General features: G+C 48.7%; 2 protein-coding genes across 2 annotated transcripts; both read right to left on the bottom strand.

The window, feature by feature from the left end:
* Positions 1-1,219: 1,219 nt before the first annotated feature.
* Positions 1,220-6,495, bottom strand: LOC101621971 (WAP four-disulfide core domain protein 6A-like). The gene is made up of 4 exons (XM_012728185.1): positions 6,205-6,495; positions 4,970-5,101; positions 2,414-2,581; positions 1,220-1,503 (listed from the first exon to the last, which is right to left on the bottom strand). Coding segments are annotated over exons 1-4 (393 nt in total). The 5' UTR covers positions 6,296-6,495; the 3' UTR covers positions 1,220-1,501.
* Positions 6,492-15,496, bottom strand: WFDC8 (WAP four-disulfide core domain 8). Its single transcript, XM_004687030.1, has 8 exons — positions 15,471-15,496; positions 15,212-15,318; positions 14,543-14,683; positions 13,378-13,545; positions 12,209-12,349; positions 10,695-10,836; positions 6,936-6,942; positions 6,492-6,578 (listed from the first exon to the last, which is right to left on the bottom strand). Exons 1-8 carry the CDS (start codon positions 15,494-15,496, stop codon positions 6,492-6,494), a joined length of 819 nt encoding a protein of 272 aa, XP_004687087.1.
* Between the last annotated feature and the right edge of the window lie 1,242 nt (positions 15,497-16,738).

Here is a 16,738-nt window from a genome sequence, read left to right on the forward strand (position 1 = left end):
ATATTTTTTTTAAAAGTAAACGGGAATGAAATTTTGAAAAAAGTTTCCCTATTCAGAGTCCAACCTAATATAACCTTTATCTTTTCCAAAAGAGGGAAAGAGACAGACACTCCTTGAATGTCAATTATACATCAGAGAATTTTCTGCCTTGTCTCATCACATTCTCTTTTTTTAAAAGTCCTTGAGCGAGAGAGCTTATTATCATTCTTGTTTTACAGACTAGGGGGCAGGGACTTCGAGAGATGAGCTTGCAGGTAACACAAACATGTGTAACATAAATATATACATACCAAGACAGTTTATTTCTATCCTTACCTAACCCATGTTCAAAATAAGAAAAAGAAGGCTGATCACTTTAAAAGTCAATTTTTGTCTTCAAAAACCCAAGTGGAAGTTTGAGCAGAGGATTATTGTTCGCATTCTATATGTTATTTATGTTCAATAACTGAATATGAATAGGGATGTTAGTATAAAGGAGGAAATACTTCTAGAACAGAGGAGCCGGAAATTCTCCGTGAGAATTTCCCCACTGAAATTGAGAAATCCCCACGGCAAGCTGGAGGATGAGCCCTTCCTGGAAACGCTGAGCCTAGGAAGCTTGGTTTTGAGTGACTGAGACAAGAAAATGGATCCCGCACCTTCCACCCAGACCATATGGGACAAGGGCCCTTGCTCGTTTCTGAGCAGGTGAGCGGAGCACCTGCAGGGCACACTCTGGCCACTTTCACGGGCCTCACCGCCCCATGGGCCCCGGGACAGAGTGACGGCCCCAGGCACTCATGAGTGCCAGCCTCTGTCAGGGGTCGAGAGGCACCAGGGACGTGGACACACTTCCAGTGTCCATGAGGTCTGGCAGGGTCCTGAGAGGCCAGATTTTTTCCTTCGCTGTCATTAGTCCATCACTGTCGTCTTACAGATGGGGTCGTCAGGGTCCCCAGGAGACCCAGTGACCTCTTATTCACTGAAACCAGCACACAGGGAGCAAATGCAAAATATCCAGCCTCTACCAGAGGGGGAAGGAGAGGGTGAGGAGCCAAGGGTGGAGGGGACCCCCTGGGCTATGGTGGGGGATTATAGCTCCTTGGGGGGTGGGGTGAAATACACTTGAAGAGACGTGAAGCTACACCCCTAGAACACAGTGCTGAAAATGAACACTACCTCAATTAACAAAGATATAAACAAACAAAGAAATACTCAGCCTCAGAGACATCAGACCTCACAGAGCACTTTATTGGGGGAAACGGGCTTCCTAAAAAAGTGGGGGCCCTGGAAGTTGAAAAGATAAGGCCGCACGCTGAGCAGGGGGGCAACTTTAACATGCTTGAAGAAGCTGAGCTGGAAAGGGAGTAGAAAGCCAGGGGGTGGAGCAGTGAGGTCTTCATGGCTGAGGCGGGGCCAGTGGGAGCCAGCTCGGAGGGTGGAGGGGAGCACCTGGACGAGGTCCCCACGCTGGAGTTTTTACTGGATCTCAAGGTTGCACCGGTTCTCCTTATTCCAGCAACTCTGCAAAACAAGATAGGAAAGAGCGAGATATTTGAGCCCTATTCACCTTAGCAACCAAATCTAGGTAATGGGGAAAGGAGGTGGGCCCATGTTGTAGAGCCGAGGTGACTGGGGCTCAGAGAGCAGCTTGGTCTTCCCAGTAGCTCCCTAGTTCGTGCCTGCTGTCCTGTGTCATCACTAATGACATCTCTTTCACTCTCAAGAGTGTCTCCATTTCGTCAGTCAAGTACAGAGTTGTCGTGACTATCATCACCTCAAAAAGGAGAAGGGGGAGGGGCCCTCGGTGGTGGCACAACAGGCCTAAGCAGAGCACTGTGAAGCTCTCCACAGCCACTGCACACGAGTTCGATCCCAGCCCCGGAGGTGACCACATAGCACGGCAGACCTCTCCTGACCCGCCCACTGCCCCCCACAGCAGTGTGCGTCCACGATCTGCCTGTTCTGCTCCCCACTCTGTCTCTGGGGAATCCTCTCACCACTCCTGCGCCTCTGGCCTATGCCCCAGTTCTGTATGCATAAATAAATGAATATTTAAAAAAAAAAAGAGAAAGAAGGAAGGAAAGGAAGAGAGCTGGTAGTGAGGTTTGGAGCGAAGTCAAGACTGGCTGGTGTGTGACGCGCCTGACTTGTCTCAGCCGCTTCGCCACCTGCCGCCCCCTCTGCAGCCCTCATCACCCCTCCTTACCCACTGCCTGAGGACAGCTGCCGCCTTGCACCCTCTCTCAGGACACCTCCTCTCCGCACTTCTCCGTGAGGTGCATTCTCACCTCTGGATTGGACTGGTTCTACCTGCCCCAGACCCTGCCAGTCTCCAGGAACCTGCGGGCCAACACTGGACCTCGGTGAGCCCAGAGGTGCCAGGGGGGCTGCGGGACCCGGTGCCCGGGAGGCTGCGGTGCCTGGTACTTACATCTTTTCTGGCAGATGTCCTGGCAGATAGCTTCAGACTGGAAGCTGTTACTGTTTCCTTGGCAGCCACCGTAGATGAATCTAGAGCAGACATCCTTTTCTTTATCGTACCACCAGCGTGGAATGTAGGCCAGGCAGGGGCCAGCGGCCTCTGGCAAACTGCACAGGTCTGCAGGGACAGCAGGGAACAGCCGCTGGGTGCCGCCACCCTGGGGGCACTCCCGCTCCGACGCAAGCCCGGAGGAGGGCGAGGCCCGGTGCTCTTGACGCGTTTGTCTTCATGGAGTGTCGCCGACATACAGCGTTACACCAGGTGTAAGGCACAATGATTCATCATTCGCGCTCACTGTGACATGATGGCTCCGGTAAATCTGTTTTCAGATTTACTTTCTCAGGGGCTTTCAAATTTTCAGTACCTGTGGCACACCGTAGCGGGGGGCTGTCTGTCTCACGCTCTCCTTCCTTGACCCTCGGCACCCCTCATTCTCCCTCCACCTGGCTGGAAACCAACCATTTTTTCTATGATTTTTGTTTAGTTTTGTTTTTTTAGTTTAGTTTGTTTGCTTTTCACAGTCCGTTTGATACATGCAGCCATATGGCATTTGTCTCTGGGTTGGGGTTATTTCACTTAGCTAATATCGTGAAGGTCATGTCCTTGCACACGATGAGACTTCACTGGTGGCTGAGTGTATACATGCCACCTCCTTATCGTTTCAGCCATCAGTGGTTGTTCTGTATTTTGGCCATGGTGAGTTTTTTTTTTTTAAAGATTTACTTATTTATGCATACAGAACTGGGGTACAGGCCAGAGTTGCGGGGATGGTGAGAGGCCTCACCAGAGACAGAGTGGGGAGCAGAACAGGCAAATCGACTGAACTCCACTGCTGAGGGGAGCAGCGGGGAGACAGGAGAGGTCTGCCGCGCCATATGGGTCACCTCCGGGATGGGGATCGAACACCCACCAAAGCGGCCACCGCCAGCTTCACAGTGCTGTGCTTGAGCCCACCGCACTGCCAGGGAGGGCCCACTGTGGGCATCTCTATTTATCCCTCACATCCTTCCTTGGCATCAGCTCTCCTGCAGTTTTTCCCAGCTCCATCGTGCTCTCCTTGCCTTGCCCCTGTTTTGCACACCCCTCGGTCACATCTGTGTATTCAGTCTTCGCTTTTTCTGATTCCTCCCGAAACTGGCACGTGTGCTCATCTCCTGCCATCTCGGCTCAGGTCCTAGCAGATAATCTGGCGCTGAGCAGATGTTGCAGGAAAACTGGCAGTAAAAAGTCAGACGCATCCTGAACTTAAAGAAGCACGTGTTGAACTGTTTTGTGCACGGCACCAGGAGGTACATGTAGACTTCCTGAGAGCCTCATAGTCTGAAGCACAAAACAAAGACAGCATTTATCAACGTGCCAGGCACTGTTCTTAGCGCGTCACATACTAGCATGTAATCTTACGAGGAAGATCCTCTACTGTTCTCATCTTGAAGATGAGTAAACCAGGGCTCAGAGAGGGTAAGCAACCTCCCTTAGTCACACAGATAGTAAGGACTTAAATGTACACAGGCTATTGATTTTAGGATTAAGACCAGGCCCTTGACCTGTCCTGCCTTTTGAAACCTTCCCTGCCTAGTCCAGCGTCCTCTCTCATCCCTACTGTTCTCGCTCACTCTCTGTTCTCTGGCCTTCTTAGGCCTGAACCTGCTGTCTTCCTACACGGGGCCCTTGCCCATTCTGTTGCTTGTGTCTGGAAAGCTCTTCCCTCCAATTTTTGTCTAACTTCTAACCATCTTTCAGATCTTAAATCATAGGTTTCCCTGGCTACAGTGAGCAAGTGGAGTCCATCATGAGTGTCAAGGAAAATAATGAATTTGGATGAATGGATGGATGGATTGGATGGATGGATGGATGGAAGCACAGACGAATGGATGGACGGATGGGCAGACTGGATGGATGGATGGATGGATGGATAGGTGGGTGGGTGGATGGGGTAGATGGATGGATGGGTGGGTGGGTTGGTAGATGTATGTATGGATAGTGGATGGACAAATGGATGGATGGGTAGGTAGATAGATGGGTGAGTGGGTGGATGGATGGATTGTGGATGGATGGATGGGTGGGTGGTTGGGTGGATGATTAGTGCTGATGTTTTTTTTAGAACTCAGTGATATGAGCAGAGAGGTGAGAGTGTATACAGTTAACCTCATGCTATGTTGGCATCTGATGGGCATTCAGTGGCTACTTGGCAACTCAGAAGATCACAGAAGAGTCACCAAAAGACCATTTGTCTCTTTTTCTTGCAGATGAGGATACTAAGGTCCATAAGGGGAAAACTATATAATTATCACATACTTAAAGAGGGGCAGAAATGAAATAAAACCTGTATTTCCAGATACTCTCCTCAATTTGGTACTGACAGGATTTGTATCTGTGAAGATGTACCCATGCTTGTGGTCAGAGATCAGTCTTAGTGATCCATAGGCAGAGCCTGACAAGGCTGGAGTAGGTGGGTGGAGCAGGGTGGAGGATGAGGACATGAGGTCCTTAGGGACTGGGAGTTACCTTGACTGAGGTTTAAACATTTCTTTCCACAGTTAAAGTCACAACACTTCATCTTCCCCGGGCACTCTCTGCTCTTTTGACATTGGCTCCTTTCTTTATATTTGCAATTTACTTGGATTTTGGGACACGGACCTGAGAGAGGGAAAGATATATTAGGGACTTTGAAGGGGCTGATGATTCCCCCTTCCAGGCCCGGGGACCCCCTGCAGAGTTAGGGAGGTCCATTTTCCCCTCACTCTCCCCAAGGTGGTGACCTTCCTGAGGGTCACCCAGCATTTGCATACTATGACCCCACTTCCCACCCCATAACATAGTCCCCATAATCTCACCCTAAACAGTCCTAACCCACCACCCAATGAGGTTTCTGTGGGAGGAGCCTGAGGGCTGTGCTGTACCCCAGGCTGCCAGGGTTCAGACATTCTTGGGGAGCATTTCTGAAGCTAAGTGACGGGACCTTTAAATTCTGTGCCGCTCTTAGGACAGCAGTACCTAGGAACCTTCATGTCCTCACTGACCTAAAGGGTTGTTTAGAGGCTTAATGTGACAAAATTGGTGTATGTGGGGGGGTGGGGTGGAGGGCATAATAATAATGACTAATATTAACAAAGCTCTTACAGTGAAACTAAGGTTCTATAAGCAAGTTCTATCCATATTCACAACTTATGAATGGGGGACTCTGAAGCACAAGGGAGTTGTGTATACTCGCCCAAGGCCACAGTAAGGAGTAGAGGCGGGACTCGAACCCCACGTGTGACTGCACAGCACTCAGTGGATGGAGGTGGCTAATTGCAGGGTCTTCTAAACCACCACCCAGGGGGGCTTCAGAAACCATTCTCTACCCCCCAAGGCAAGGAACCCCTGTGGGTGTGGAGACTTTTGGGGAGATTTGGAAGCTGATGGAGGTGATGGAGAGTGGCCCCTTCTTCCTGCGGGACAGCCCCCCCTTCTCCCCCCCCCCCCAACCTCCTCCAGGCTTCCCTGCTCAACTCTCTCCTCCCTTCCTGGTCTCTAGGAAGAAAACTTCCCAGCATGACAGCGGGAGGCACTCGGGGTTCCTGCACTCACTCAGCTTACCAGGTGAAAGGGGGTCAAGAGAATGTCTCCAAACCCCCACCCCCACCCCCAGCGTCCCAGGCTGAGGTGCAGAAAGCGTCCTCATAGCAGAATTCTTTGTTCCTTCCTCCCCACAGAGTTGCGTTTCTCCATTCTGCTAGGCGCTGAGGCCCGATACTTACTGCGAAAGAACCCCTCAACCAGCCCAGTGTCCCAGACGCCCCCCAGAAGGAAGAATGGTGCCAGCACAGACAGAAGGCCCGGGAGCTGCATGTTAGGAAGGCCCCAGCGGGAAGGGCTACGCAGCTCTTCCGAGCCTGGCTGTGCCCCAGGCGCCCAGCGCCCGCTCCTGCGGGAACACGGAGTCCCAGAGGCCAGCGGGGCGCTGTGGCTCCCGCGGCACCAGCCCCGGGGGCAGGACTCTGACGGGGAGGGGCCGGAGCGTGGAGAGGACTTTCTCCTCTGCTTGTCACACCCGGCTGTCCGAGGTGCAGAGGCCCCCTCGGCTCAGCCTCCCCATCAGCTTCTGCACCTCAAGTGCAGCTTCTAGCGCCCCCTGCCGGGAGGAAAATAGCAGCTGAGGAAATCTGTCCTGTGTGGCTAAGACAGGGAAGAGCCAGTTGACGAAGGCATTCTGCCCTCCCAAGCATGCAAAGAAAGGAGAATATGGATCACAGGTTCAGGCAAGTCAAGACAGGAAAGGCCAAAGGGAGATTTTTAGATACCAAGCCCCTTTTCTTGCTGTTAGCTTTAGACCAGTTTGGGGCTGAATTGGTCCCCTTCTCCCCTGCAAATTCTGGACCCTATTTGGAAATAGAGTTACAGCAGATGCAACAGTTAAAATAGTAGGATGGCGCCCGAATGCAAAAGGCTGTTGCAGTGACATGAAGATGCATTTGACTTGCAAGCTGACCATAGACCTGAGGGAGGGGGAGGGAGGGGGGTCAAAACAGGGCAGGGAAAAGCACGAGGGGCTATAATGATGGATCCAGGGAGCCATGGTGGGGGGCCAACTACGGGGACCATGCGAGAAGGGAGACGTCAAATACTGTCCAAAATGAACAAAGATACACGAAGATCCATTAAAAATAAAAGGATACAGGTCTCCCTGGTGTTGCAACGGGCTAAAGGCACAGCCCTGCAAGCCAGCTGGCGCAGCTTCAACACAAGTTCAATCCCTGGCCCTGGAGCTGACCCACAGGCCCCAGTGGACCTCTCCTGTCCCGCCCGCTGCTCCCCTCAGCAGTGTATTTCAGTAGATCTACCTGCTGTGCTCCCCACTCTGTCTCTGGTGAATCCTCTCATCGCTCTGCACCTATGGCCAGTTCTGTATGCATGAACAAATAAATCTTTTTAAAAATTAATAAATAAAGGCCACATTGGGACACAGACATGCACCCAGAGAGACACCAGGTGAAGAGGAAGGCTGACATCTACAAGTCATCTAAGACAGCCAGCACACTGCCAGGGTGAGGGCTTCGGCATGGAACATTCTCCCTCACAGACTAAGACAGAGCCAGCTCTACCAACACCTTGGTCTTGAACTTGGAGCCTGCAAAACTGTGAGACAGTCACCGCTGGTGCTACAGCCCCGGTGTGGTACTTGGCTGGAGAAGCCCCAGCAGAATAGCCCCACGAGGGAACTCCTCTGTTCATCAGTCCTATTGATTTTTACCTCCTGGAACTCACTTCTCTGCCACTGTCTTTGTTAAGCCTCCTCGCCTCATGCCCTGGGCTGCTGGGAGCGGCTCCGAGGGACCTTCCTGCCTCTGTCCTTGGCGCCTCCAATCAACCAGCCCTGCACACTGCCTGCAGGAGACCTGCCTGTGTCTGAGGTGACACAGATCGCATCATGCCACAGCCAAGACCCACCTGGACTCCATGACAACATCCTCCAGTGAGCCCCCAGCCCTTCAAGCCACTGACAAGGCAGGGGTTTCTTTTGGGTTAGTTTTGTCTGTTTTGTGTCTCTAGATTCCACATATGAGCAAAATTACCCAGTTTTGTCTTTTTCTTCCTGGCATGTTTCACTTGGTGTGAGACCCTCATGCTGTGGATGTGCTACCAATGGCAAGGTCACATCATTTTTTTTTTAATATTTAGTTATTTGTACACACAGAACTGGAGCACAGGCCAGAGGTGTGGCAGGGAGGGGTGAGAGGGTTCACCAGAGACAGAGTGGGGAGCAGAACAGGCGAATCAACTGAACATAGCTGAGGGGAGCAGCAGGCGAGACAGGAGAGGTCTGCTGTGCCATGGGGTCACCTCGCTGGCCGGGGATCCAATTCATGCTGCAGTGGCTGCGATAGCTTCATAGTGCTGAGACTTAACCCCTTGCACCACGAGGGAGGTCCGGAGGTTGCATCTTTTTTGCATACCGTGAATAGTTGTGTATACCATAGTCAGGTATCACTTCTTTATCCACTCACCTCTTATTGTGCACTCAGGTTGTTTCCATAACTTGGCTATTATTCAAAGTGCTGTAATGAACATAGGGATGTGTCTATCCCTTTGAATTGGTGGTTTGGCGTTGTGCATGTAGATACCTAGGAGTGGAGTTGCTGGGCCATGTCATCGATGTACTTATAATATTTTTGCGAAACCATCCTACTGGTTTCCATAAGGACTGGCCCTGTCTACATTCCCACCTAAGAGTATGAGGGCTCATTTTCCTCTACACCCTCACTGACACCACTTGTTTCTGGTGGTTTTGACCTAGGACATCCTCACACGTGATCTTTATTCTTTGTACCAAGTTTCTACTCTTGCTCTCTGGACTCCCTAGGCCCCACCACTGAGTCTTTACACATGCTCTCCCCTCCCCCCGTGCCTGGAAAAACCTTCCACCTCCCTTTCCCTGACATCTATTGCCTTGCCTTGCCTTCGGAACTCGCCTTCAGCTTTCCTTTCTCAGAGAAGTCCTCCTCAACCTCCCTGAACACACGGGCCAGGTTAAATCTTATTATGGGTCCCAAAGACACTCAATAAATATTTGTTAAGTGAATGAACAAAGAATCTGTGTCTTTTCAGAGCCCAGAAGGACAGGCAAGGGGTTAACACGGCCACAGCAAAGGAAAACCCTCTAGTTTGGAATGGGCAAGGGAGATTTTCTGGTCCTAGGTTGGACTTGTGTAGACAGAGAGACAGTCATCCTGGAGCAAAAAGCTAAAGAATTCACACTGCTTCCTGCCCACCTGTCGAAACAAGGCTGCTCTGTGGTGGGCCAGTGGTGGCCGCTGGGGACTCAAAAAGTCTTGGGAGAACAAAGGAGCCAGAAGACTCTCTGGTTCAATCCTATTGCTGCACCCATCTTTGGGGAAACTGAAGCCCAGACAGGGGCAGTAATGAATCCGAATTTCGGGCCTCCCAACTCCAGCCATCTTGCCCAAAGACCAACCCTCCACAAACCCTGGACAGTGCCCGCCCAGGTGAGCAGAGGATGACAATGTGGTAGAGGGTCTGGTTATTCTGAGAATCTGAATATTACACGGGCCAAGGTTTAAACCCCTTTTTTACAATTGAAGAGGAACACTTCTTGTTGCCCAGACATTGTTGAATTTTGTCTAGTCTTCAAAGAACAGAGAACTGATATATTACTTGAAAATATTGAAAAAAACAGGTGAGCTTCCCAAGCTAGTTTTGTTTTGAGATTAGCATGACTCAAATAGCAAAACAAAAACCACAAACCTACTTTTCTTTTGACTATAGATGTGAGAATTCTATGTAAACAATTTTTTCTACGAGTCAATAATGTAACGTTACAAGTATACCCTTAAGGAAAGGAAGGTCATTCCAGGAATGCAAGGTGGGTCAACATTTAAAAGTTTAATAATATGAGTTATCATGCCAACAAACTAGAAGTATCATTATATGACGAGGTGCTTAAAAGATATTTGAAGGTAAAATTCACTCTGTTTCAGGAGAGCATTCTTGGATCCACGTAGGAAAAGCCACGACCCATTTGCGAATCACCCACCACCAGTGTGCTCTTCATCTCCAGCTTCAGCACTTTCCAGGTTTACGGATCGATGTAGCCTATGTAATTGTAGCTATTGTGCCTAGATGACAGTAAGAAACCTTATACCACCTGGATTCTATGTAATGGCTTACTATATCAAGTTTGGAATGAGAAAGTTGACATTGCAAGAATCTAGGTGAATGCATCATATATATTTGAGTTAATGGCAATGTGTAATGGGAAGATAAATGCAAGTAAAAGAGAACAGAAAACCCACCCCGCCACTCCCCCCAACACGTTTGGTGATAAGAATTCAGCCGCAATTTCCAATGGCAGGAATAAGTGATTAAAAAGGAAACAACCCAAGTGGGATAAGACCTATGTATCCCAAACCCAACAACAAATAGCATTTCCTATAGAAGAGACATTGACTTTAAAATGAAGAACTAACATAAATGAAGAACTAGATGACAATAAATGTCACTGCCTTTATCTCCAACACTGAAGGTTCTAATACTATAAGAAGAAAAAAATGTTGTCATAAACTGGAAAAAAAAAGACCCTTTTCAGATAATGAGACTCGATATGAAACCAGTAATCCCATCAATATTGTTATACTTAACAGAGCAATTTGGCAAGGAATTTGGAGATAAGACAAAACTCAGCTTCTTATTAGGCTACTCAGTTAGGCGGATGGTAATATTTTCTACTTACTCTTTCTCATGTGGGTCAGTGCACTTCAGCCCGCAGCGCGAACAGCACTTCTCTGCCAATGGACAATCATTATCCTTCAGACACGTGGGTTTATTAATCTTGAAACAATCCATGGGCATCAGCGGGCAGTGACCATCTTTGACTACATGGGGTAAAACAGTACATCTGACCTTGACCATAGTTTGGGATATTTGGGAGGATGTAATCCTGGGGAGGGTTTTCTTCCCACCTACAGTAGAGGAGCCAGCCTAGACTATCAATATCCTAGAATTAAGACTTTGAGAAGCCTCTAACGTTTTATCATCCCTGACTTATAACATCTGATATATAAATCTTCCTGCTCCTACAGAATTCATTGGGATTCCGTAACCCCAGAATACCAGAGTAGAAAGAATATTAGAGAGCACTCAGAACTACCCTGTTTTGTGAATTATAGAAATCACGCGCTACATGGGGAACATGAGTTACGTATGGCCACACAGAAAGCCAGTAGAAAAAGCTGTAACTCTATCTCCACCGCCATTCTATGAAGTACCTCAACACCCTGCACTGATTTACACCCTGAAAGCACTTTGCGACCAATCTTTCACCAGTACATTTTACAGGACATGAATATGTTGTACAGGCGTTAGCGTCCTGTGTAAACATAAGGGACTGTTAGGAATATAATCATTGGTTTTGATTTGTGGGGAGGGAGTTAATGGTTATTGTCTCCATGTAGGCACTGAAGAATGGGACTCAGAATATGTTTCCAGGGTAAAAAAAATGGAAAGTGCTGGCCCTCCCTGGTGGCGCAGCGGGTTAAAGCACAGCACTGAGAATCTAAAGCCATTTCCGCATCAGTTCGATTCCCGCCTGCCCCGGAGGTGACCACATGGCGCGGCAGACCTCTCCTGACCCACCCGCTGCTCCCCTCAGCAGTGGACTTCGTCGATCTGCCTGTTCAGTTCCCCACTCTGTCTCTGCTGTCTCTGGTGAAGCCTCTCGCTGCCCCTGAGCCTCTGGCCTGTACCCCAGTTCTGTATGCACAAATAAACCTTAAAAAAAAAATGGAGAGTGCTACCTTGTATGATTGGATTTGAAGATAAGCACAATAGTCTGCCAAGCTCAGGAGGGCAATGTGAGAACACTGGCTGGGCATTAGAAAGGAAAGGACCCCAAGAGACCACTAATGTCAAGCTCAGGGACACTCCTCATTCCATGGGACAGCATGGAATCCTTTTTAAAAAAAAAAAAGATCTATTTTTATTTATGCATGCAAGAACTGGGGTGTAGGCTAGAGGTGGGGGTCGGTGAGAGGGAATGAGTGGGAAGCAGAAGAAGAGATTCCACTAAAATACAACGCTGAGGGGAGCAGCAGGCAAGACAGAAGTCCGCTGCGCCATGAGGGTCAGCTCCCTGGCTGGGGATCGAACTCATGCTGACACATAACTCCTGAGCCACTGGTGCAGCCCCTAGCATAGCATCCTTAACAAAGGCTCAGTAGACTTTGTGAGACGTAGCCCAGTGCTCACCTATCCAGGACCCGGCACAAGTAAAGCCACACATGGATTCACAGCACTTTTCATCTTTGGGGCACTCGATGTCACTTCTACAGGAAGAGGCACACACCATGCGATCCTTCAGAGGGAAGAGTGGGCACTGGCCGTCCTTGACTGAGACGAGAGCAGACGTGAGTTCCTGCCAAGCCCGCACCTCCTGCCACTCTTAGGCAGCTTGTCCTTCTCTTCCAAACTAGTATCTCTTTCTTCTGACTTGGCTCACTCTAACTGTCCACCTCTAATGGTCTGTGGAGTGAAGCGCCTCACCAGAGGCAGGATGTAGTGGACAGAGAGTGAGGCTGGGTGCTTCCAGCAGCAGGTAAAGGCTCAGTCCTGTCCCTGAATGAGCGACTCCGGTTTCCCCTGATGAAACGAGAGGAGTTACATGAATCTGCACAAATCAGTTAAGCCACTGCAGGACATGTGGTTTTACTTCGAATGGGTGGCAGGATCTGACACACATTTTGAAAAGACAGTTGTGATTAGCGTGTAGATAGTGGGCTGCAGTAGAGGAAGGACAACTCAGGGGCAGTTAGGAAACTGCTGGAGTGACCCAGGGGAGAACATGCATCTGCGTTCGGGGTGGGAGCTCAAGGACACTGTAAGAAGTGGGTGGGAGCTCAAGGACACTGTAAGAAGTGTCAGATTCCAGATCTTTTTTCAAGGTAGAACTAAATTAGTTTTCTAACTTAATGGAGAAAGATAGACATGAAGGGTGACTCAGAAACTTCTTCAAACAAGATGGGGAGAAATAGGAATAAAGCTGGTTTGATTAAGGACTTCTTTTTAAAAAAATGTATTTATTTATGCACACAAGAGCTGGGGCACAGGCCAGAGGTATGGGGGGTGAGAGGATTCCCCAGAGACAGAGTGGGGAGCAGAACAGGTGGATCTACTGAAATACACTGCTGAGGGGAGCAGCAGGTGAGACAGGAGAGGTCTGCTGCGCCATGTGGGTCAGCTCCACACTCATGCTCCAGTAACTGGAATAGGTTGATAGCACTGAGGCTTTTACCCCTGCACCACCAGGGAGGCCCAAACCAATGTAGCTTAATCTGACAGTCTGAGCCTGCAAGTGTGCTGGAATACTATTACTGGTTAGGCTAGAATAGGAGCTCAGAGTGCAGAGAATAGGGTCTCACCCGTCAACTTGCAAGCCTTCTCACAGTCTTCCAGACTGAAGAAGTTGTTGGCATTCCCGTTGCAGCCCCCATATGTAAAGAACTTGCATGACCGAGTCTCAATGTCAAAATACCAGCGCAATTCCTTACTGTCACAGTTTCCTGAGTCTCTGGGTAGCATACAGGGTTCTGAGGGCAGAATGCAAAGAAGAAAGAACATAAAAGCTAAGAAAAAGAAAAGGGGCCAGGCCCTTGTATAATTTGTGGTATTGCCAGCTGAAAATAAAAGGAGCCACACTCACTCCATAAAATTTCTAGTCCTAGCTCTACTATGGATACTCTGCTGTGCAACACTGCTAAGCTTGATTTCTACCTTGCAAAGAAGGTAGTGGAGGCTGTATGAGATGCTTTGGCACTGATCTTTTTTCTACACTGCTCTAACTTTGGGAGAGAAAGACTTGTCCAATACCTGTATCCAAAGTGTCTATAAAAGGACCAGACACCCAGAAGGAATGAAATACCAAGGGAAAAAAAAAAGTTCCTGTGTCCGGAAACTGATATGAGCTCACAGTCAAGCCCTTGTTCCCCTATTGGACATAAACAAGATTTACATCAAATTTACATCAAATCTGAAACCATGTGAAACCCCCCAAAATTCACTGTGAAACATGAAACATCTATGAGTGACTCATGCTCCTCTACTGACTACAAGCTTCCCCTCAGTCTAGCCTGCTCTCTCTTAAGTTTCACTGAAATTCTCAACCAAAGAATTATTCCCACATTCTGACAACACCCAAGCTAGAGTAATCCCCACTTCCTCAAGTGCCGCCCGCAGAACACCCAACCAAAGCCTTAATCCTCTAATAAATTCTAACAGTTTCTTACTGGGGTGCCTCGGGTTGTCTGTGGTAAACATTTTACCTCATAGAAATAAGTAATAGAACCAACTTACTCAACTACAGATGTACTCTCAATGGTCTTTGTTGGATGAATGAATGAATGAATGAATGAATGAATGAATGAATGAATGAATGAATGAATGACATGACTAGACTTTGGCTGTAATGAAGGTTGAGTATCTACTTAGAAAAGAAAAGCACAGGCGTTGTCACCATTGGCTGCTACCCAAGGGAATTGTTAACTCACTTCTGGGCATAAGTAAAACACTTCGAATAGATGCCCCTACCTTGGGACGGATCCATGCACCTCTTCCTACAATTGAAAAAGCAGCACTTGAAGTATTCTTGGCAATCGGAATCTTTTCTGCACAGGTCTGGAACAGCAGCCCTACAGAGGACCCTTTCTTTGGGGCATGTTCCTGGTTTCTCTGCAGGAAAGAAGTACCCAAATGCACATCCCTTTAGGGTGTTAGCTCTCCTCCCGTGGCATGCTTAACCCTGAGCTAGCCCTCCCCAGGCCTCGCCAACACCTTTCTGTTCCCATCTTGATGTTTGCCATCAGCCTCCCTAGCGGCCAAGCAAACTATCAGACATAAATTTGGATCAGTCCTGGCCCCTACATCTCTCTTCAAACCCCACCTCGATCCCTCTACCACACTCCTTGGGCCAGCATCCGACCTCCTCCCCTCTCTCTCATCCACCTCTACAGTAATCTCTTCCTCATTGATCCTCTGCTCTCCCTGGTTAATTTTTCAAAGTAAACTTGGAAAAGACACAGAAGCAGCAAAAGTTAGGGAAATAATTTTCTGGAAGCAGGTGAGGGAAGAATTGAAGGACCCTAACTGGGTGAGCAGGGCTAGTTCTGCTGAAGCTCCCTGCAATAGAGGCGGCCTCACCCAACTTGAGTCCTAACCCTCCATTCCCAAGAATGTCCCCTACAGAAAAGCTGAACCCACGTTTGACTTTCTTGGCCAGCGATGCAGAAGTCTGTTCCAAAGAGAACAAGAAGAGCAGCAGGAGAGCTATGTTCTTCCAGGGAAAGGCGCTGCACAGAGGAAGGTGCCTATGTGGAACGAGAAGACGGGTAAAGTTTAGGCACAAGCCAGAGAGACACAAAAAGCATGAGGAGGAATCTCAGGACAGCCACCAATCCCCTCAGCCAGATGAGGAAAGAGATGTAATGGGGAAGGGGTTATCTGAAGCCAGACGCCATACCCTCCCGGGGGCCTCCACGCTGCCATGGTGCTGTGCATGGGTCCTGCACAGACACTCGCCCAGTGTCTTGCTCATGGGTGAGCAGTCACAGGTCAGTGATCACAGGGATTTGTCTGGAACAGTTGCAAGGCTGTGGTTTGCCCACAGCCATGACTAGGCAACCCTAGGTACTAGTAAGTACATTTTCCTCGCTCCATCGATTATAAGAAATGGATGGTTAGAGATTTTTTAGGAGTGTCTGGACATATCCCAGTAGGTTTTAGGGCCCCAGGGATCAAAGCAATCCCAGATGGCCTTGGGCTAACAAGGGACCCTTTATATGCCTTCTGACGTCATCAAGACTAGGGGTTTATGAAGCCTCCAGACAACCACGTTAACAAATGATCTTCAGATTGTGTATCCATTCTCTGAGGAATGGCGCTTTGGGTTATTTCCAGTTTGGGGTAATAATAAATTGCCCCCTTATCAATATCTGTATATAAGTTTATGTGCGAATCTCTTAGGTAAATAAGGAGGATTTTATTGCTCATATTTGCTACATTATTTGGTAGGTATATGTTTACAAGAAACGGCCAAACTACTTCCCAAAGTGATTGTGCCATTGTGCATTTCCACTAGTGTCTAAGACAGTTCCACTTGTTCCACATACTTCTAGCACTTCCTAATGTAAGGTTTTGTTCTCGGTCTTTCTAATAAGTGTATAGTGGTAAGACTGCAAGATGCCTTTAAGAGATTAAAGTAATTAGTTTACATTTTTAGGACACTAAGAATCTAAGCCACTTAGAATGGTGGTGGGAACTTTTCCCCCTATCTCCCAACTTTCCCTAAGACAGAGGACTCCTTGGTTCCTCAGTCCAGGTGGTCAAGAACCTCTCCAGAACCCCATAATTGAACCTACCTCTTTTCTCCAAATGGCAGAATTTGCTCTTGGCTGTAAACTGAGAAGCATTTTGCAATAGAAAAATCTATGCATGTCCAGAAACGGGGAAAGGTGCACATTTCCAGGTTCCAATCTTTGGGAACTACTGGTAAATTCCGAAATAACTCCACTACATCCCTCTATCCTCTATGAAGCTCTCCACAGCCACTGCAGCATGAGTTCGATCCCCAGCCAGGGAGGTGACCACTATGGCGAGGCAGACCTCTGCTGTCTTCCTGCTGCTCCCCTCAGCGGTGTATTTCTGCTGCGCTCCCCACTCCTTCTCTGGTGAATCCTGTCACCCCCACCTCCCCGCACCTCTCACCTCTATACCCCAGTTCTTGCATGC

This window comes from Condylura cristata, unplaced genomic scaffold (genome assembly GCF_000260355.1).
Source record: "Condylura cristata isolate star-nosed mole 26May11 unplaced genomic scaffold, ConCri1.0 scaffold00022, whole genome shotgun sequence".
NCBI classification, from domain to species: Eukaryota; Metazoa; Chordata; class Mammalia; order Eulipotyphla; family Talpidae; genus Condylura; species Condylura cristata.

Coding starts and splice junctions, on each gene's coding strand:
- WFDC8 (XM_004687030.1), bottom strand. CDS start 15,496: ATGGCAGCGTGGAGGCCCCCGGGAGG. Junction 15,319..15,470: donor GCGTGGAGGCCCCCGGGAGG/GTATGGCGTCTG, acceptor CGTTCCACATAG/GCACCTTCCTCTGTGCAGCG. Junction 12,350..13,377: donor GAAGGCTTGCAAGTTGACGG/GTGAGACCCTAT, acceptor CTCTCGTCTCAG/TCAAGGACGGCCAGTGCCCA.
- LOC101621971 (XM_012728185.1), bottom strand. CDS start 6,295: ATGCAGCTCCCGGGCCTTCTGTCTGTGCTGGCACCATTCTTCCTTCTG. Junction 5,102..6,204: donor GGTTGAGGGGTTCTTTCGCA/GTAAGTATCGGG, acceptor TCCCTCTCTCAG/GTCCGTGTCCCAAAATCCAA. Junction 2,582..4,969: donor ATGTTTAAACCTCAGTCAAG/GTAACTCCCAGT, acceptor CTGTCCCTGCAG/ACCTGTGCAGTTTGCCAGAG.